Source organism: Ovis aries, chromosome 23 (genome assembly GCF_016772045.2).
Source record: "Ovis aries strain OAR_USU_Benz2616 breed Rambouillet chromosome 23, ARS-UI_Ramb_v3.0, whole genome shotgun sequence".
Taxonomy (NCBI): Eukaryota; Metazoa; Chordata; class Mammalia; order Artiodactyla; family Bovidae; genus Ovis; species Ovis aries.
The window spans coordinates 732,319-753,443 of NC_056076.1; the positions used below are offsets into that span (position 1 = coordinate 732,319).

Genomic DNA, 21,125 nt, shown 5'->3' on the forward strand with positions numbered 1-21,125 from the left:
AAGACTTCCTGTGTACGTTGTGAATTTTGAAACAGTGGTTCTCAGAGCTGGCTGTACAAAAGAGCCACGCCAGGAGGCTGCCTAGACTCAGCCCTGTAATAACTGTCAGCAACCTGAAAGAAAAAAAAAAAAAAGCCTTCCAGGGGTTTTTTTGTGCGAACAAGTGGTCAAATCTGCAGAATGAAGAGACTTAAGAAAACAGAAAAGGGGAAGTGGCTCAAGCCTCCCACAGGTAGAAAGGGTCTTCATCTTCTCAAACTTGGACCAAGCTCAATGTCCTACTGCCGGTTGTTTAGAAGTTGAAACAAGATAGATTTTTGAAAGATTCTTTCTTTTGCCTGCTCAAAACACACTTTGATTTCTCCCCCAGGCCTCGCGCTGACCCTTGGGGCGGCGACAGGACCCGGTCTACGCGGCCACTCGCTACAGAACAGGCGGAGCCGGGCCGCGTGAGCCCGTGGCCCAGAAGTGTCTGCCAGGCAACTGTTTCCTGACCTGGCCGACCCCTGACTTCGCCCGGGTCCCGCCCCACCTGGCCGGCTTTCCGGCTCGCACTAGGACCCCGCGGAGACGGCCCCGCCGCCTGGTATGGGCGGGGCTACGCATTGTGACGTCACTCAGAGGCGGGGCCCGCTGCGCGGACGGACAGACTGACAGAGGACAGACTGCGGGGATCCGGCCGCAGGGGTGAGCCGGCAGGGGTCCGCGGAGCACGTGGGCGCGGCTGCCGCGCCGAGGCTGCCCGGCCTGCGGCCGGGGTGCGGGGCGGCCCCGGCGGCGCGTGCGCCTGGGCCGGGCCGCCCTCTCCTGGCCCTCTGAGCCCCAGGCTGTGCGACTCCCGCCCCGGGACCCGAGCCCGCACCCCGGCGGCAGGTCCCCCCGCCGGCCGCAGGCTGGCGGCCGGCGCCTCGGCTCTCCCGCGGAGCCCGGGGTGCGCGCCCGAGGAGGGGTCGCGCCGCGCGCGCGAGCCGGCGGTGCGCCCTGGGCGCGTCCTGGGCCTCGGGCCGTGCGCGGGGCGCGGCTCCTCTGGGCGAGGCGGCCCGGCTGAGTCCTTACTTCTTTTCCTCTCTCCAGGCCCGCGGCGGAGGATGGTCCCGGGCGGCGGCCGCACGTGGGGGTGACAGCGCGCGCCGCGAGCCCGGGAGCGCGGAGGGCGCGCGGGCCGGGTGGACGTCAGTCAGCCGGCGGGCCGCCGGGCGAGCGGCATGGAAGCGGAAGGCTTGGGCTGGCTTCTGGTCCCGCTGCACCAGCTGGTTTCCTGGGGCGCAGCTGGTGCCATGGTCTTCGGAGGCGTGGTGCCATACATCCCGCAGTACCGGGACATCCGGCGGACTCAGAACGCCGAGGGCTTCTCCACCTACGTGTGTCTGGTGCTCCTGGTGGCCAATATCTTACGGATACTCTTCTGGTAGGTGGGGTGCCCCGCGCAGATGGCCTTCTCTTGTCTGCGTGAGGCCAGTGGGTGGAAGTGTCTACTTCCTGGGAAGCAGCTGTGAAACGATGAGACTGTTTCCCAGGGAAAATGGTAGGAATGGAGAGAATCGCATAGTCTCAGACCTGCGTTTTCATTTCGTGTGGCTCCCACCGTCACAAGACACCCAGGGCCTTCTCTGTGGGGCTGCGTCTAGGACTGGGTCCCTGCCTTCAGGCATTTGCGTGCCATCTGGGGGCAGTGGAGAGAAAAGGAAGGGAGTTCATGAACACCAGTGACCGAGGGCGGGCTGCAGGAAGAACAAGGCACTGGCCCAGTGAAAGCTGTCAGGAGGGGCGTCTGAGCTGGACAGGAAGCAGTGCTCCCGGCGTCTGCCTTGAAGGGCCGCCTTTCCTGCCTTCTCTGTTGTGTGTGGGGTTTTATGTTGGTTTTTTTTAATAGTAAGTCAACTTTCTGGCTAGTACTTAAGGGAGTGTCTCTTCTTGCTCCTCCCAGTCAGGTTGCTCTTACTGGCATTTGCGTTCTGGTAAGGAGTAGGGTGTTATTTTAACAGCTGTTGAAGCCAGATGTAACTGGGAAGGTACATTTTCAGAGGAAATGAGAAGAGGTCTCCCAGCCTCCTGATTTGGGGAAAACCCGGGATTGTCCTTCCTGCGGGAGAGTCCCAGGCCCTCTGTCAGCGCAGGCGGTAAGGGCGTGTAGTACTAACCTGGCGTCCGAGTGCTGCTTCTGGCTCCTGTTGACTTTCGGGTCACTGTTGGAGAAATCAAGCTTTCCTTCTGATTAATTTTAAGTCAGCCTTACTGAGGTAGGATTTACATGAAAGAAAAGCGCAATCTCGCATGTGTAGTTTGATGAGTTTTGGTCGGTCATCAGGGAGTGAGTCCCCGGAGTACAGAAATTCTCAGCTCCTTCGCCCTCTGGACCGCCTGGCCCCAGGCAGCCCTTGGGCACTCACTGTGTTTTTGCTCAGTGTGGGGTTTTAAAATGTGAGATGGTGAGTGACCCCTTCTTCCAGGAGAATTTTTCAGACCATGAGCCCTGCCTTTGGGCCATCTACTTCTGAAGGAGGCGTCAGAGGTCACTTATCTTTTAACTTGTTTGGCATCTGTTGAAAAACTGCATTTTGAAGACTCTTCCTTTCTGCTTGGCTGAGGGCAGCACTCTCTCACTGCAGCAAGACTCCCCCCTTTCCCTCTCTCGGCTGCTTGCCGCTGGGTCTGAGGGACACAGAAGCAGGGCCCCGGACCGCTGTCATGCTGACGCTCCAGCCCAGGCTCAGCCCAGCCAAGGTCCCCCAGCTTGGGAGCCGCACTTCCTTTAGGCAGGGGCAGGTCTCCTTCAAACAGAGGAGGATTGAGCTGCCTCAACTGGCCTGTGTCGCTTCAGGGGTTCAATGGCTGCCCTGTGAACACACAGGATTGCCTTCAGCCAGGATCCCAGAAGTCTGTGAGATCCTATGGGAAGAAGGGACGGCTGGCAAGGGGCACTGGTCTCTGCTCCAGCGTCCCTTTCACCTGGGAATGTGCTTTCCCTGTACTTCGCACCTGGCAGTACATTGTAGTTCGTGTGGTTAAGCTCAGCAGACAGGCTAGGCTTCGCCTACAACTTGTAATGAGTGTGTGCGTCTCTGCCCACCTGGTCCTAAGGTCCCTCTGCTCTGAGGGACCTTGCCTGTCACCTGTTTCCTTCCTTTCTCTGGAGCCTCCAAAGCACCTACTCCTGGGTCCTCTCTAGGCTTCATAGATTAACAGAGTCCCCTCCAGGCTTCATAGGTTAGCAGCCCATTTCATTTAACAGGTTTCTGAGGGTTTCCCATGAGCCAGACCCTGGGTGGATGCTGTAGAGTTAAAACTTTAGCAGCAACGCTGTGTGGAACATACAGACACACATACATGGGTTCTGGGTGGTGCCGAGGGACAGAGCTCAGGCCAGGGGCTCCGGGTGGGACGGAGCTGGGTCAGTGTAAGAACAGTGGTGGACATAGAGGAAGTAAAGAGTGTAGTTCCCTAGAGCTTGCCGGGAAGGCAGTCCTAGAAACTCTTATCTGCCTGGGAAGCCCCTGGGAAATTTCTAGCATGCGGCATGTGAGTGGCTCTGCAGGCCTGTTGGAGGCTGACCAAGCTACATAAACCCCAGGTTTCTGAAAGTCACGAGACTCTAATGCTTTCATTCTTATGATTCTTTCCATCCTTTTGCAGAACCAGCATTCAGCAGATCATGCACAGTGCTAATGGACAGGACTTGGCATTTGTGTTGTCAGAAGCCAGGAGGACTGAGTGATATTTGCAGAGAAGGGAGGGAGAGACCCGGGGCACAGGGATGGTGCTGCAGGGCCTCTGACCCAGGGCCTGATTTATCTGGGAGCTAGTTCTCCAGCCACACCCCTGTCTGATCAGAGAGATTGTAACACTGTACCAGAGGTGTGGTGACATTGTATTGGAGATGTAGTAAAATTGTATCCGAGACTCCTGGGCACTGTATCAGAGGGGTAGTGGCAAGCTGCTACTTAGGCAGCAGGCGGTCCTGGTGGGAGCAGGAAATAGATACCCAGCTCCTCTTCCACTTGAGCTTTTCTCTGGGGCTTTGAAGGCGCATCAGAGGTGTTCCTGGTGGAAACTTTTCTCAAGCCCTGTGAAACTTTGCACGTTTTCTGCAGTGTGTGTCTCCCTGGGAATGACAGGTGTGTGCTGCACCCTGGGGGGATGTGCATGGACCAGCTCCCCTGAGCCGGGCTCTCCCATCATCTGCATGAGAGGCTGTGCCAACTTCAGTGTCAAGGCAGGAGGGGAGAAAGGGCTCTCTGACAACGTGCCAGCACAGACTGTAAGGGTTAAATGGAGAAGTTTAACCCACCTGATGAGTACAACATAGGGTCTATTTTAATGAGCTTTTAAAAATTACTAATGATGTTGAATTTTATTTGTTTTGTCACTTGTATATCTTTTGTGGGAAGTTGAGCTTTTTGAGATTTTGTGTCTTGTTTAGCTTGTCTTCACCCTAAAAGCAGTTAAATATTCATCTCTGCCACCACACTTACTTCACTAGAAATCTCTCTCTTTACTGTAAATATTGAATTCACCTAGATTTGATGTTTTGGTGTGTGGTATAAGGTGAAGCACAAACCTTCATCTTTTCCCCAGTTCTTCTAGTCACTCATTGTTTCTGTTGAACAATTAAAGAAAATGGAAGTGGCATTTATTATACAATGGCCCAAATCCCATGTCTTCAGTCTTGTAACTAAATAGAAGTGTTTACTGTGATGCCCACCTGCTCCAGTGCCCCCAGCCCGATACAGACGCTTCTGTGTCTCCTCTTCTGGATTATCTATGGGTCTGTCAGCCCCTGGGGTCAGCTAGGTAACCAGTGGGGGCTAGTTCCTAGAATTGGCTAGAAATGTCCTCAAACGGCCATAGGGCTTGAGGGTCTGCACTTCACAGAAGAGACGAAGCCCAGAGGTTGGCGGGTCACAGCACGAGGGCCAGGGCAGCGTGGTGGCCGGAGCAGCCTGTGCAGAAGCACGTGGGTGGCCGCAGCAGCGGCAGCTCTCGGTGACCGCCTCCTTGAAGGGATGGGTGTGAGGGAGGGGCCGGGGAGGTGGGCCACTGTCTGCCTGTCACCTGGTTTCAGGGTCAGGTGGAGGGCCATCCAGGGCCTCCCGACTCTGACAGTTGGTACCAGCTCAGGTTTGGGAAACTGCTCCCAGTGGACTCTGCCCCAGAACAGCCAAGTAAGACTGGGGCCTGGGCTTGCAGGGCGCTGTGCCCAGGCCTCACCTTGGGGTGACAGGTTTGTAGGCTTGCAGTGGGCTGGATCGAATGTCCCAGCCCCCTGGTTCTGGTGGCCATGTTTGAGACCCCCAGCTGATATGGGGAGGGCAGTGCTGTGATCACCCCTTGGGGACTGGGGTCTTCTAATGGGCCCACTGGTGCTGGTCACTGGACTGTGGCTCTGGCCTTCAGGAATTTTTGGCCAAGGTGGTAAAATGCTCAACACAAAAGTCAGCAGGAAGGCCTGGGGTCCTATAGCTGGGCAGGCTGGGGCTGGGAGAAGAGGGGGACATGGGGCTTCAGTGGGGGTCTGCCAGGCCTGCACCCATGCCCTCGCTGACTTCACCTCTTCCCTTGTGAAGGGTAGGGGCCTGGTGCCCTGCTCTGCTCACACTTCCGACTGTGCTGGCCTGACTGGCCCCTCTCTTCAGGCAGGGGGCGGGGCTGCTCTTGGTCCCAACCCTAGGATGCACCTTCCTGGGGAGGTAGGTGATCTGGAGCCTGGGCGTCTCACTGGCGGCAGCAGCGTCTCTGCAGGAGGGTGATGGATGCCTGGCTGGGCTTTTGGGGGGTGGGCAGTGGCAGGAGGCCCGCTCACAGTCAGTCCGAGGCCTTGGGAAGGCCCCAGCGATTCCTGGGGAGGGGTATGCGGCATGTCTCACTCCTGCACATGATCCCAGGTGTTTGTGGAGACCCGGGTATGGCTGTCCAGGACTGGTCCAGGCCCTCCCACCCCGGCGCTGTCTGACCAGCACACGGCGCTCTGCCTGGTGCCTCCCTGATGCCACGGCATGTCCCCCACAGGTTCGGGAGGCGCTTCGAGTCACCACTGCTCTGGCAGAGCGTCGTCATGATCCTGACCATGCTGCTCATGCTGAAGCTCTGCACCGAGGTCCGCGTGGCCAATGAGCTGAACCTGAAACGCCGGGTCTTTTCAGGTGGGTAACCAACCGGCAGCTTCGGGGAGAAAGCCCAGTGACTCCAGGAGTGGCACTCAGCCGGAGCTCCCGGGGAGAGACTGGGCTGCCCAGGCAGTCGCGGTCTCACCAAGTGGCGCTGGCGTCTGTCACGGCAGCCGTGTTCTCCATCAGTGACTGACTCGACAACATGTCCATGGAGCTGGGACTTGGGCAAGTGATCAGCTCTCCTTAACGTGCCCTTGGCTGTGGCCGTGGTCACACTGGACCCTCATCGGGCAGGAGGTGGTACTGCTGGTCTGTTTCTGGCTTGACCAGGCCGGAGGCAGACCTTCCCTGCGGAGGCGGTTTATCTCTGAACTTGTGTGTGGCTTGTGCTCTTAACACAGCCTCTCCGTTTTTGTCTTCCTCCTGAGTCAACTGGGATCAGTTATGTACCTTGTTAAACATTCACCTGGCGTCATGCTCTGTGGGCTTTGGATGGGTACACAGGGTCCATGAGTTCAGGTTGGCGAATCCCATGCTCAACCCACGTGCATTTTTTGGCAGCTTAGAAAATGGAAGATACTGCTCCTGATTTTGCCTTTTCCTTTGACAGTGATCATTCCAAGCAGATGTTCTGTGTTTGACCAAGTGGGCTGGTGGGCTTCTCTCTGCAGGGGGTTCAGTGCTGCACTTCTTTGTCTAATGACTGACTCTAAGACAGTTCTCGCTTTGAGTTCGTCCGAGGCTGTGTGTGCACAGTCTTAGTTGCTGCTTAGGGAAGAGTATTCTCTGGAGTTTGTTTAGTTCTGGGACTCCTGTGGACTGTGCTCCTGCCCTACTCGTTTTCTTTTTCCTGATGGTTATTTTCTTTCACTTTGAGTGAATCATTTCCTCTTGTATAGCTTCTGCTTTTAGTGTGAGTCTGTGTAGAAAATGGGTCGGCCTCCAGCTCCAGTGAGTAGCCTGGACCGCTGAGTGTCGCTTAGGCTGTGAAGGTGATCAGCACTGCCTGTTTCTGCTGCTTCTCCCCATCAGTCACTCCTCGCTGTGACTTGGGAACGCTCACCCGAGGTGGTGCTGACCGTGCTGCTGCTGGTGCCCAGGAAGCAGGGCTCCTGTATCGCGGATCCCTCACTAGGGAGGAGCTGCAGCTTAGTTTCCTCTGAGACAAGGGCATCTGTGATATGTGCCCCTTGAACCTCGCCTATAAGGGGTGCAGGATCTCATGGCCAACCGCGGAGTGGGCCATGTGCGTGGTCAGCGCGTCTGTCCTCACCGGGTAGGGGAAGGCCTGGGGAGACGTTGGTGCCCTGGAGGCTCAGCGCCCTGAGCCTCGGGTTCCGCAGCAGTGACCTTGTTAGAAGCCATGTGGGCCATGATGACAGCAGGCGCGGGGCCCCCGCGTCGCGCAGTGAACTCAGAATTTAACAACTCACGGGCGTTGGCCGGTGTGCTAACGGGCGCCCTCGGCTCTGGGGGAGGGGAGGGCTGTGGCTCCTGACCCCTGGGCCCAGCGCAGCCTCAGGGAGGGCCGTCTCCTCACCTTTGCCCACACCAGCCAAGAGTTTGAGAATTCAGTACTCGAATCTAGGGTGATTTACATATTTTTGTGTGCACTGTTTAAGAGATACTTAAGTCTCTGCGTCCTCCTAGGGAAGCCTTTAATGAGTGTGTGGGTTTATTTCGTCTCATCTGCCAGAAGCAGGCTGTGAAAACGCCAAGTGGTTTGGGTCGGGAAGCTCTGCAGCCCATGGGCCTCTGTCCTGTGCTTTCCCCACCCCTTTGGCCCCCTCCATCTGGCAGGTGGCCAGCTTCCGCTTCCGGAATGTGTCAGCTAGGGCTGTGAGGGTGCCTCCGGCCCCAGGAGGCAGACTTCCAGGGGAACTGACCATGCACGTTAAAATAACTCAGGAGGAGAGTCTGAGGAGCCCAACTTCAGCTATAGGATGGTCAGGCAGCCTGCAAAAAAGCTTGAATGTTTTCCAGCCATCTTTTATAAAAGTTTTCAGTTCTGAGGGTCACCCATTCAACTTGAAAGTTACAATTAAAGAAACATTAGTGGTATTAAGGAGAAAAAGCAGGTTACTTAGAAAAATATCTAATTTGTTATCTGATGAGTGACACCTGCTCAGTAGACATTTTGGGGGAGACAGGACACAGCACGAAAGTCTCCATCCCACTGCCCAGAGGCCACTGTTTGGAACATTGTGGTGTTTTTCCCCAAGTTTTTCTTCTTCAGTCTCCAACATCACAAGATTGGGATCAGTTTCAAAATTAGGATCAAATGTTTTAAAACCTCTCATTCACAGAAGCTTTTCAGTGCCCTTGTGTGCAGTGGAGGCAGGACCCAGGGGGGTGGGTTCCCCTTTCAGGATGTCCAAGATAGGGGCGGCATGCACGGAGACCACGTGTTTCAGGGAGAAATCGGCTGGAGATGCTAATATAAACCTGCTGTTTAATGTGAACCGGGAGTGGAGGGTGGCGTCTGTCTTGACAGTGCTGTGTTTTCCTTTTTCACTGTTTATTGTGGAGAATTTCAAACATGCAGAAGTGGGAGAGCAGCATATGGTGCTCTGTGTGGGGCCGTGACAGCCTCCGACCATTTTCCAGAGCCCGTGCACATCCTCTTCCTGCCGTTTCTGAAGCAAATCCTCGATACAGGCCATTTGTAGATGGTCTGTAGCGTGTCTCTAAAAGATAAGACTTTAAGAAAGCATGACACAATATCATCATTCCATGAGACGTCAGCTCTTCCTTATTATCAAACCACCGTCTGTGTGAGTTTCCAACCGTCTCTTGTGTTTCCTAAGTGTTTGGCCAGGGTGTTTCCTTAGATCAAGATCTGGTTATGGGCCATACACTGTGATTGGTCGGTGTCTTCTTGTTGTTGTAATTTGTCTTCTTAATCTATATGGGGGTGCATGCTCAGTCCCTTCAGTCATGACTGACTCTGTGACCTCATGGACGGTAGCCCGCCAGGCTCCTCTGTCCATGGGATTCTCCAGGCCAGGATACTGGAGTGGGTTGCCATGCCCTCCTCCAGGGGATCTTCCCGACCTAGGGATCGAACCCCTGTCTCTTATATCTCCTGCATCGGCAGGTGGGTTCTTTACCACTAGTGCCACCTGGGAAGCCCTTTTAATCTATAGTTCTCCCTAAATCCCCTTTGTCCTTGGAACCTGTCTGTTGTTTGTTCTACATTGTACACTTCGTGCCCAGCACGGGTCAGCGGACCGGCAGCAGCACTTGGAGGGTCAGGGCTGCAGAATCTGCACAGAATCAGGCTGCTGAACCAGGGCTGTGTGGGCTGCCCTGTGAAGAACATTCTGCAAGGTGATTTGATCCAGGTCCACCCTTTTGATTCTGCAGGACTGTTGTGCTCTTCCTCCAGGAGGCACCCCTGGCAGCTGGCCTCTCTGGAGGGTGGCCACGGGGGCCCAGGGCCCAGACCCGACAGTCTGTCCCGGCCGCCCAGCACCCCACTCTACTGTCCCTGTGCCTCTAGAGGTACTTCCCCGTGGGTGCTGCTCAGCCTTTCAACAGTTTGATTTACAAAGGAGAGGCAGGTGAATGTTCACTTGTTGTTCAGTCACTAAGTCAGGTCCGACTCTGCGACCCCATGGACTGTAGCATGACAGGCCCTCCTGTCCTTCACTACCTCCCAGAGTTTGCTCAAAGTCACGTCCATTGAGTCGGTGATGCCGTCCAACCATCTCATCCTCCGTCGTCCCCTTCTCCTGCCCTCAGTCTTTCTCAGCATCAGGGTCTTTTCTAACAAATCGGCTCTTCACATCAGGTGGCCAAGTATTGGAGGTTCAGCATCAGTCCTTCCAATTCAGGGGTGATTTCCATATTTCTTTATATTTACTTTTCAAAATCAGTTCCCAGCGCTTTGCAGTGGTGAGTGTGTTTGTTTTACTTCACCCCATGATCCACGTGGCAGAAGTCCCCTGCCCCTGTGGTCAGCTGCCCGCCTCAGACCCTCTGCTGCTGGCTGTTGCCCCTGGCATGGAGGTCCTCTTGCTGTGACAAGATGCTCTGAGCTCGCTGTCCAGTTTCCTGCCCCAGACCTGGCCTTGGAGGCCCCAGTCCGGGCCCCTGGGACGGCTGTTGGATTGGGGTTCTTCGGGGCCCCAGTGGGTGGGGCAGGGAAGTTTCCAGGAGGCAGAGTGCCGTTCTCAGCTTGCTTGCCTCTCAGCTCCCGGCGGGTGCCATCTTGAGGTCGTGCCAACAGCGAGGCTGCTGAGTTGTTTAAATAGGGTCCTCAGGGTCACACGTCCCTCCTGCCAGATGCCTGTGTCCTGCAGTCACTAGAAACAGCGAGTGCCTCCCAGTGAGTGGGCCACCAGCCAGATACCTGAGTGAATTCAGTTGAGATTTGCCCCAAGTCTCAGCACTCTGGTGGAACTGGCTGGGAGGTAGAGGGGGTGGGCTGACTGCGGAAGAGGACTGGGTTCCTTGTGAGCTGATGAAAGCCCTAGAGTTCTGTAGTAGTGGTGGTGGCAGGACTCTGAGAATGTTCTAAACACACTCGAAGTGTGAATTTTTTATGGTATGTAGTTATAGCTTAGTCCAGCTGGAAGAAAATGTTGGGTGGGGAGAATCGCGTACCATCCCGAGAATGAAAGCTGAGGATCCCCCTTCCCAGGAGGATGCTTATCCACAGACTCTTCTGCATTTTCAGGGGCTCCTTTGTGTTCTTGGACCTCAGGGTACAATCCTGCTTCGGTCCAGCCCACTGCCCGGTGCTGACCTAGGGTCTTCTGTTCTTGTGTTGCTGGACCACCATGAACACACCTCCTCCTGGGCCCTGGGCCCCCTACCTCTCCGCTGCAGCCATTGTCCACCTCCGCCCCCTCCCACACGTAGCCCCCACGTCGTCTCTCCAAGGCGCCCCCAGCAGTGAGTCTCAAACTGTGTTGAGGACCAGAGTGCCCCGGGGCATTTGCAGAGCTGCCTCTTGTCTGTCAAGCACCGTCCTGTCCTCTGGCCGCCCCAGAGCTGACTATCCTGTCTCAGCCCTGCTGAAACTTCTGCTTTGTCGTCTCTGGCTCCTGTCTCTGTGGCTGCTCGACAGGTGGGCCCCAAATTTGGGGACAGGAAAGGACATTTTCACCCCAGACTCTGCAGTTTGGGCCGTTTGCTCTCTCACTGTTTCTTGCCTCTGTCTGTCCTCCCCGTGTCTTCCTCTGGTTCTGGATCTCTCTCTCTCTTTGCCTCTCCCACCCTCTCTCCCTCTCTCTCTGTTTCTCTCTTAGCTCCTCACTCGTGTGTCTACATGGTGCTGGCTGTCAGCTGGACCTCAGCTGTGCTCTGCTGGAACGCTCCCACGTGGGCTTCTCATGAGAACTGGCCTTCCTCACACTGTGGAGTCATGTTTCATCGGGAGTGTCTGGGAAGAACCGGGTGGACACTGCATCTTTTTAAAGATCTGGTCTTGGAAATCACACAGCGTTGCTTCTGCCGACCTGCACCTCAGGCCCACCCTGAGTCAAGGGGGCAGGGGCCCTCCTCCTAGTGGGGAGCGCAGGCTCTGAGGGCAATGTGGTCTGGAAGCGTTGCAGTCATTTCTGAAGCTTGGTGCCTGGTGTGTCTTCAGTACAGATCTTGGGGGCACGTGATCACAAAACATTGCCAGTGTCTCTCGGCTTCAGAGCGCCCTTTCCTCCATCTGTCCTACATGAAGGTGTTTTTCTAAAACATAGATCTGATCATGTTGCTTTCCAGCCGAAAAACCTCAGGTCGCTTGACGCTGTGCACAGGATGTGACCTTCCCACCCAGCTTGCTGCTGGCTGCCCTGACCAGGGTGTGTGTCTGGCTGACCCCAAGCCCTCCACCTGGCCACGCCCGATGGTTCTGCTGGGCAGCTGTGAAGCTCTGCTTGTCAGCTCAGCAGGATCAAGCCGGGAGAGAGAAGGGCAGCTTTGCGCCCAAGCCCATAAGTGGCTGAGTGGAACGCCCTGTCCTGTAGCCTACCCCCCTTCCCTCTTTTGGTATTTTGATCTTTAGAGGAGGTGCCCATTAATGGTGAACTTGGTCTAAATCAAAGACAGAAGCAAAAATCTGGGAGAATCGGACCAACTCTGGGGACTCAGAACCCAGAAGGTGCAGAAAGGGGTTTGGAAGGGAGGAGGGGTAAGGAGAGGAGACAGTAGTTCCTGTTGGTTTATGAACCACCCCCTCCATCCCCCCAGCTCTTCCCTGAGCAGTATCAGCTGTCCCCGGGTCTAGGCAGAAAGGCTGGTATTTGCTTTTAGCTGATTACTTGAAAAATTTCCAGTTTGGGGTAGTTTCCATTGCCTAGTGCAGACCCATGACCTTTGCTCCTGCCTTTGCTTCTGACCTTGGTGCCTGACCGCCATCCTCAGCTCCACTTGCAGGTGGAAACCCCCTGGAGGAGCTCTGGTGGTCTTCAGGGCCTCTGGTCAGTCTGTTGTCCTGGGGTGGCCCAGTCTAGGGAAGTCTCAGGTGGGGCGGGAGTGGGTGGGAAGGCAAGGTGGCTGGCAGTGGTCCTTCCTGGGCCACCGCTGGGGGCAGCTGCCAGCCCTGTTCCCTGACTTGATGTGATGTCCAAGCGAGCAGGTTCACATGCTGAACTAGATGTCTGCTCACAGTGGGTGTTGTGTTAAGTGCCCTCGGGAAACAGCTTTGCTCTGAAGAGTCTGGACCCTGGGACAGCTGTCTTGCAGCCAGGGTTTGTGTCCAGATGAGTTTCTGGGGGAAAGGGGAAGTAGGGTCTGCTGTGTCTCGTCAGCACCTCCGACCCTAGAAATTAAGTGAGATTTGGTGACGTGTCATTTTCCCCTCTGTCCCGGGGACTTATTTTGAAAGAGAACAGGTTTGGAGAAAAATAGTTCACAAAGTGGATTTCCTAATGCACAGAAACCAAAAGCTTGTCTTCTGTTCCATTTTTTTTTTTTTTTTTTAAAGAAATGCAACAAGGACTTACCAGTGTTAAAACCGGTCTGTTTTTGTCTCTTCTTCCTTTCTGTTTTCTCTCTCTTTCTCTTTTTAAATGTAGCTGCAGATAATAAAGATGGAGAAGTCAGAGTCCCCCCCGGGCAGTCCTTTCTGGGTATGTACCACGCAGCATGCGCCACCCCTGGAGCGCCGGGGCCGCTCCCTGCTCTAGCTCTGTCTGTCTCTGTCTCCACTCCCACCCGTGCCGCATCCTCTCCTTGCATGGGCATCACCCACCCCGCGTGGCTGCGTCTCCAGCCAGCTAACTAACACAGCCTGCTGTTTTCAAGCATGAAGTAACCACTAGAAACCTACCCATTTTCTGTGTGTGTTAATGGGGGGAGGATGCAGAGAGGTAAAAAGAAAGACGTGATCTGAACACAAGTTTTGGAATTCCGTGTGTTAAGCTTATTCCAAAGTATCTTATTTTTGATTTTATGGTAAATGGTGTTGTTTTCTTAATTTTCACTTTGGATTGTTCATTGTTACTTTGTAGAAATGGAATTGATTCTCACATATTGATCTTGGGACCTGCAGCTTTGCTGAACTCATTCATTCTAATAGCTTTTTAATGGATAGTTGAGGCTTTTCTATATGCAAGATTATGTCATCCACAGATAGAGAGTTTTACTCCTTCTTCTCCAATCTGGAAGCTTTTTATTTCTTTTCTTGCCTAATTACTGTGCCCAGAAGTAGGAGAGTAGATGTGCTTGTCTGGTTACTGGTCATAGTGAGAGAGCATTTCCTTCTCGATATTGAGTATGGTGTTGGCTACGGATTTTATAAAGAAGCCCTATATTAGGTTAAGCAAGTGCCCTTCTATTCTGAGTTTGTTTTCATCGTGAGAAGATATTTGAGTTTGTCAAATGCCTTTTGTGTCTGTTGAGGTGATCATGTGGTTTTGGTCATTTATTCTACTAATTACAGTACATTATGTTGATGGAGTTTTGTATGTTGAACCAACCTTGCATTCTTGGGATGAATCTCATCTGATCATGATTTATAATCATTTTTATAAGTTACTAGATTTTGTTTGCTAGTATGAGGTTGCTTGGGTTCCTGTTTTTCCCCCTTCTTCATATGACAATTGGTTTTAGTATCAGGACAGAACTGGTCTTATGAAATAAGTTGGAAATGGGAAGCGTTCTTCCTCTTCTATTTTTTAAAAGAATTTGTGAATAATTGCTATTAATTATTTATTAATTTAAAGTGTTTTAATTGAAATATGTTTGACAGGTAAATTAAAGGTACATGTTGACACATTTACATACTGTGATGTAATAGCCAAGTAGTGGTAGTGAATACCTCTATCACATTACATCTTTACCATGTTTTTTAATGGTTGGACAGTCACTTTTCATCTCCTGGCAAGTCTGCTGGTTGGATGACCACTTTGAGTCTCCTGGCAAGCCTGCTGGGCACGACTGTACGCGCTGTACAGTGCAGCAGACCCGGGGGCTTCTTCAGCAGTTGCTTCACGTCTGTCAGTTCTTTTGCGTGTTTGGTGGGATCAGACAGTGAAACCAATCTGGGCTTACGCTTTCTGTGGGAAGTTTAAAAGGACTAATTCAGTCTTTACTTGTAAATCTGTTCTTACTTTCTGTTTCTTCCTGAGTTAGTTTCAAGAGAAATTCTTTCTTGGAATTTGTCCAATTAATCTGTTATTTGTTGGCATATATTGTTTTTATGATCTTTTTTATTTCTGTAAAGTTAGTGGTAATGATCTCTCTTTAACTCTTGACATTGGTAACTCGAGTCTCCTCTCTCTCTCCATCTTGTTTTGTTTCTTGCAGCTAAACGTTCGTGCATTTAATTGATTTTTTTCAAAGAGCCAACCTTTGGTTTTGTTGATATTTCTCTATTGTTTTCTAGTCCCTAGTTTATTTCCACTTTAGTGTTTATTATCTCTTTCCTTCTGCTTGTTTTGGGTTTAGTTTTTTTTTTTTTTTTTTTAGTTTGTTAAGCTGTAAGGTTAATTTATGGATTTGAGATATTCCTTCTTTTTTTATTGACATATAGTTGATCTTCTTTTTTAATATAACTTTTATGATCATAATTTCTTTGTAAGTAATGCATTCACTGCATCCTGTAAGTTTTGGTATGTTTTCATTGGCCTTAAAATGTTTTTACATTTCCTTCAGGATTTCTTCTTTAACTCATTTGTTACTTACGAGTGTGTTAATTTCCACATATATTAATGAATCCCCCAAATTTCCTTCTATTATTGATTTCTAGGAGTTTCCCAGGTGGCACTAGTGATAAAGAACATACCTGCCAATGAAGGAGACCTAAGAGATGCCAGTTTGGTCCCTGGGTTGGGAAGATCCCCTGGAGAAGAGCGTGGCAACCCACTGCAGTATTCTTGCCTGGAGAATCCCATGGACAGAGGAGCCTGGCGGGCTATAGTTCATAGAGTTGCAAAGAGCTGGACACCACTGAAACGACTTAGCCTGCATACACAGCATACGTGCATTGATTTCTGATTTAAACCATTGTAGTTGGAGAAAATATTTTGTTATCATTCCAGTCATTTTAAATTGAGGCTTGTTTGATGGCTTGGCCAATGGTCTCTCCTGGAGAGCGTTCCCTGTGCGCTTGTGAATGATGTATGTTCTACTCATCAGGTTGGGTGGAGGAGTGTCTGGTTAGGTTTCGTAGTGTCAGCTCTCCTCTTTCCTTAGTCCTCTGTCTAGTTGTGACGTCACTTACTAGAAATGTGTATTGAAATCTCCAACTACCTTATTTGTTTCTCTTTTCACCTCTGTCAGTTTTTGCTTTTTATATTTTGGGGCACTGTTGTTAGGTGTGTATGTGTATAGTTTTATCTTAATGATAGATTGGCCCTTTTATCATTATAAAATTTTCCTTTATTTCCAGTGATCGTTTTGTTTTAAAGTCTGTTTTTTTCTGATAGTATAGCCACTGTAGATCTCCTGTGATTGCTGTTTGTATGGTATATCTTTTTCCATTGTGCTTTTGACTTATTTTTTATATCTTTGAATCTAAAGTATGTCTCCTGTAGAAAGTATACGCTGCTGCTGCTGCTAAGTCGCTTCAGTCGTGTCCGACTCTCTGCGACCTCATAGACGGCAGCCCACCAGGCTCCCCCGTCCCTGGGATTCTCCAGGCAAGAACACTGGAGTGGGTTGCCATTGCCTTCTCCATAGAAAGCATATAATGGATATTTTAAAAAATTCATTCTGGCTGTTCTGGCCTTTGATTAGATTCTTTACTTCACTCACATTTCACGTCACTGTGTTTGAATTTACACTCGTCATTTCACTTTCTGCTTTGTGTCCTCCCATCTATCCTAACCTCCACCAGTTCCTTCTTTGTTACTTTCTTTTGTATTAAGTGAACACTTTGAGTGTAATATTTTAATTCCTTTAGTAAGCCTCAAATATATATATATATATATAATAGTATACTACATTGTATCACGTTATGTTATTTGCTTCGTGTTTGACTCGAACACCAAAGCTTATGATGTGCATCTTACCGAAATCTACTTTAAATTTATACTAACTTGATTTTTTAATCAATTAAAAGAGAAGAAATATGCACTTTTACTGCCTTTTACCTACATGATCACTATTACCTATACTTTCTGTGTTTCTCAAGTGGTTTATAATTACTGCCTGAGGTCCTTTCTTTCAGAATGAATAATTTATTTTTAGTATTCCCTATAAGATGGGTCTGCTAACAAGAAATTCTCCCAGATCTTTTTTATCTGGAAATGTCTTTGTTTTGCCCTTTTTAAAAAATGTTTTGCGGAATTCCCTGGTGGTCCAGTGGTTAGGACTCTGCTCTCACGGCCTAGGGCCTGGAGCCTGGGTTCAGTCCTTAATCAAGGAACTAAGATCCCATAAGCTGTATGGCCAGCAAAAAAAGTGTTTTGCTGAATGTAAGAATTTTGGTTGACAGGGTTGGTTGGTTTGTTTGTTTTTGCTGCATCTCGAGTGTGTTTTTCATTTTCTCTTGCTAATTGCTTTTTCAGCCATGCCATATGACTTACGGGATCCTGGTTCCCCGATCAGGGAGTGAACCTGAGCCCTCGGCAGTGAGAGTGTGGAGTCTACCACTGGACTGCCAGGGACGTCCTTCTCTTGCTGATTTCAAGGGTTTCTCCTTTGACATTCAGCAGGTTGACTGTGATATGTGAGGGTGTGGATCCCTTCGTGTTATCCTTTTTGGAATTTGTTAAGCTGCTTGGGTGTGTAGACTGATGTTTTCATCATATCTGGGCGTTTTCAGTCATCATGCCTCTGGCTGTTTTCCTCTCCTTTCTCCCCTCCTCTCCTCCCAGGTACACGTCACATACTTGTGCACTGACTCCTGTCCCTTGTGTCTCTGAGGTCTTGTTCAGTTTTCGGAATTCTGTCTTCTCATTCTCACTGCATGATCTTTATCAACCTACCCTCAAGTTGGCTGGTTCTTCTGCCAGCTCAGCTCTGCTGTTGTGCACCAAGATTGTGCCTTTTGACTTCAGTTTCTGGACTTTGCAATTCCAGAATTTTCATTTGGTTCTTTTCAGTCATTTCTGCCTCTCTATTGATATTCTCTATTTGGTAAGACATTGTCAGTGTACTTCCTTTAATTCTGTTTTATGAACATTCATTTATTTGTGGCTGCACAGGTTTTTCGCTGCTGTGTGCAGGCTTCACACTGCGGTGGCTTGTCTAGTTGTGAAGCGCAGACTCAGTAGTTGTGGTGTGCCAGCTTAGTTGCTTTGTGGCATGTGGGATCTTCCCTGATCAGGGATCGAACCTGTGTCCTATGCATTGGCAGGCCAGTTCTTATCCACTGAACCACCAGGGAAGCCTTTCCTTCTATTCTTTATGTGTGGTTTCCTTTAATGTTTTTTTAATGGAACGTTTACGGACTGCTTTGAAGTCTTTTCTGCCAAGTCTAATGGTTCTTCTGTCTCTTAAAAAGTAGTTTCCTTTTTTTTCTTCTCTGTATGGGCCACTTGCCATACTTTGTTGAAAACTGGCTATTTTAGGTAAAATACTGTAGCAACTCCAGACACCGACCCCACTGTGCTTGGGGGCTTGTTTGCTTGTCTCTGTGTTTAGTGACCTGGCCTAAGGGTGCCAGGAGCTGACCTTGACTCTCCTTTGTCCCCCTGTTAAGCTTCTGGGGAGTGGTGGGGTCTGACACTCTGACCAGTAGCTGCTCGCTCTGTTGATTTGACAACAGCCTCAGGCACGTGGGGGCCCACCCCGCGCCCGCTGCTGGGGTTCCTGGCCCCGGGCTCGCGCCACTGTGTCTGCGTTTGTTGGCGCGCGTTCCCGGGAGCGGCGGGGCGGGCTGGCCGCACGGGGGCGCGCGGGCCACGCGGCCTGGATCGAGGGTCCCCCGCGCGGAGCCGGGTGTCCGCAGGTAACTGGGTCTCGGCCTGATGGGCGGGGCGGGCGCGAGGATGGGGGCGGCTGCGGCCCGGGGGCGGCCGTACCCCGCCCGAGACGGGAGGCGTGCGGGTCTGACGCACAGCCTGCCCCGCGGCAGCAACCAGGCCTCCGCGTCCACCCCGCCGCCGGCCGGGCCAGGCGCCCCGGTCAGAGGTCCGGCCCACGCCGACCCCAGAGCCTTTCTCTTTGCGATGTGCCCTCACGATCTGAGAGCCTGAAGCTGTCCACTGAGACTGGCCAGGGTGTTGTGATTTTTTAAAGTCGGCTCCGCGGAGCTGCGCTTTCCTGCAGCAGAGCCCACGTAGGGGAGCCCTCCGGACCATCCCTGGGGGAACAGGGGCCCAGACCAGCCGCGCGCGTCCTCAGTGGATCCTGGGCCTGGGGCAGGTCACCGTCGCTGACCCGGGGTGCCCGCTCATTCGTGGTCCTGGTTTTCTCTGGGGAGGAAAGCGGCAGGCCGACTGCAGCATCCCCAGGTGGCCGCGTGGCTAGAGCTGCTGCTGGAATCGCTCTGATCCAGGGCAGGAAGGGCGGCCACCCTCTCTCCAGGCCGCTGCTTGCTCCGGCATCAACGGTGGCCGGTCTATACCCTTTGAGACCAAATCTCTTACATAGTCATTTGGAGCATAAAAATACAATTCGATAGGAAATCAAGTCCTTCTTGCCGCTAGGACGCAAACTCCTGGTGCAGATTCTTCAGATAGCAAATGGCTTCTTAACTCAGAAGTGATTGGACTGAGCAGGGAAGGAATGGCTTTGTGGATCCAGGGAGCCTCAGACCTTCTGTCAGCCAGGTGGGGATTTCTCCACGTTTACATAATTGCGAAGCTTCAGGGATGTGCTGGTCACCACCAGGCATCTTTAGCAGCAGCTCAGGGGCAGGCGAGCTGGGTGTATTGGAGGCCCTGTGCTGATTGACTGGCCCCCACACCTGGGACCTTCTTTCAGCTCTGAGTGCCTTGCCATCCAGACTTGCCCTTTGGGCCCACTGACTGGAAAACACATCCGGGAAGAAAGCACATCCCGCTTGAGCTGGGGGCTTGCCAGGGGAGTGAGGAGGGGAGGTGATTTCTGTTAACACCTCAGCTCTCGCCGGCATCCTCCTGTCAGCGTTCTGCCTGAGTCCCTGTTCTCCGAGCACCATCTGCTTATGCACAGAGTGGGACCCAGCGGCCCAGGAGGAAGGTGTCACCTGAGTGGCTCTATTTCAGGAGTAGGGTGCCAGCCCGCCCCCGTGCCTGGTCTAGAATCAGTTTTGAGAGGGAGTGCAGACCATTCTTCTTTCTTAGCTTATTTTAAAAATTATTAATAAAACAATCTTTGACGTAGGAATCCCTAAAGAAGTATAAGAAATGCTTGATTCTTCTGATTACAGATCAGTGATCTGTGCATTTTACTAAGCGTCTTCTGTGCTCTTCTAACTTTTTCTGACTGAGCTCTGCAAGCGTCACTTCATGCTTTCCATATCTACGCAGGGTTATCCTCAGCTGACGTTTTTCTTTATGTAATTGCCTGCCTTTTTCTCCCTGCTGCTTGTTTTAACTCACCACAACACATCAGTTACAGTTAATGGGTAGAAGGGTCATTAAATGTATTTTAAATTGTCCAGGATTCAAATGACAGCACCTCAAACTTAAAGTTTGAAAGAACTATTTTTATCTTCAGTGTGAGAGAATATATTCTCTAAAGTGAATATGTGTGTCTGTATACAACTTGAAAGTGTACCGTTCATTGGTTTTTCGTACATTCACAGCGTTGTGCAGTGACCACCACCATCTCATTACAGAACATTTCCATCAGCCCAAAACAGACCCCACACCACCCAGTTGCCTTACCCCAAGCCCTGGTAACCACTGATCTGTTTTCTGTCTCTGTTTTGCTTATTCTGGTCACGTCATGTGAGGGAATAATACAGACTGTTGTGTCTGAATTCTTTAACTGAGCAGGTGTTTTCAGGATTCACCCCGCTTGTAGCCTGTGTTAGTACTTCATTCCTTTTCAAGGCTGAGTAATATTCCGCTGTGTGGCTGGGCCACACTTTGTTTATCCATGTGTCCAGTGATGGACATTTGGGTTGTTTCTACCTTTTGGCTTGTTGTGAATAGTCCAGCTGTGGATAGTCATGGGAAGTTTTCACGTGAACAAGGTTTTCAGCTCTTTGGGGGCGTTTACATAGGAATAGAGTTGCTGGGCTGTGTGGTGGCTCCACGTTTCACCATTTGAGGAGCTGCTGGACTGCATTTTAAAGTGGCGGCACCATTTTACATTCCTATCAGCTGTGTATGTAGTTCCCAGTTTCTCCACATCCTCATCAAGACTTCCTATTGTCCTTTTCACTTTTGCCATCATAGTAACTGTGGAGTGATATCTCATTATGGTTTTGGCTTGAGTTCCTTACAGTTCGTGATGTTGAGCATCTTTTCATGTGCTTGTTGGCTATTTGTGTGTCTTTAGAGGAATGTTTATTTGGGTCCTTATCATTTTTTAATTGGGTTGTTTGTCTTATTGTTGTAAATCATATATATTCAAAAGGAATGTTTACTTCTTCTCTCCCGGGAGTTGTAAGTGGTGCTTGTTTTGTAGACTGTCAGGCTTTGGTGTCCTGCAGAGCCTCTCTTGGTCCTGTCCTCTCTGAGGGACCGGGGCATG

The 21,125-nt window shown here is 51.4% G+C and overlaps 1 protein-coding gene across 3 annotated transcripts in view; it reads left to right on the forward strand.

Moving 5' to 3' along the window:
• The first annotated feature begins 615 nt into the window (after window positions 1–615).
• The window catches only part of SLC66A2 (solute carrier family 66 member 2), a 42,179-nt gene continuing 21,669 nt past the window's right edge, over window positions 616–21,125 (forward strand). The window contains exons 1-4 of one of the 3 annotated variants that reach the window (XM_027960677.2): window positions 616–687; window positions 1,075–1,408; window positions 6,007–6,140; window positions 13,127–13,180. In XM_027960677.2, coding sequence (XP_027816478.2) covers window positions 1,206–1,408; window positions 6,007–6,140; window positions 13,127–13,180 — 391 coding nt within the window. In that variant the 5' untranslated portion in view covers window positions 616–687; window positions 1,075–1,205. 3 annotated transcript variants of the gene reach the window in all.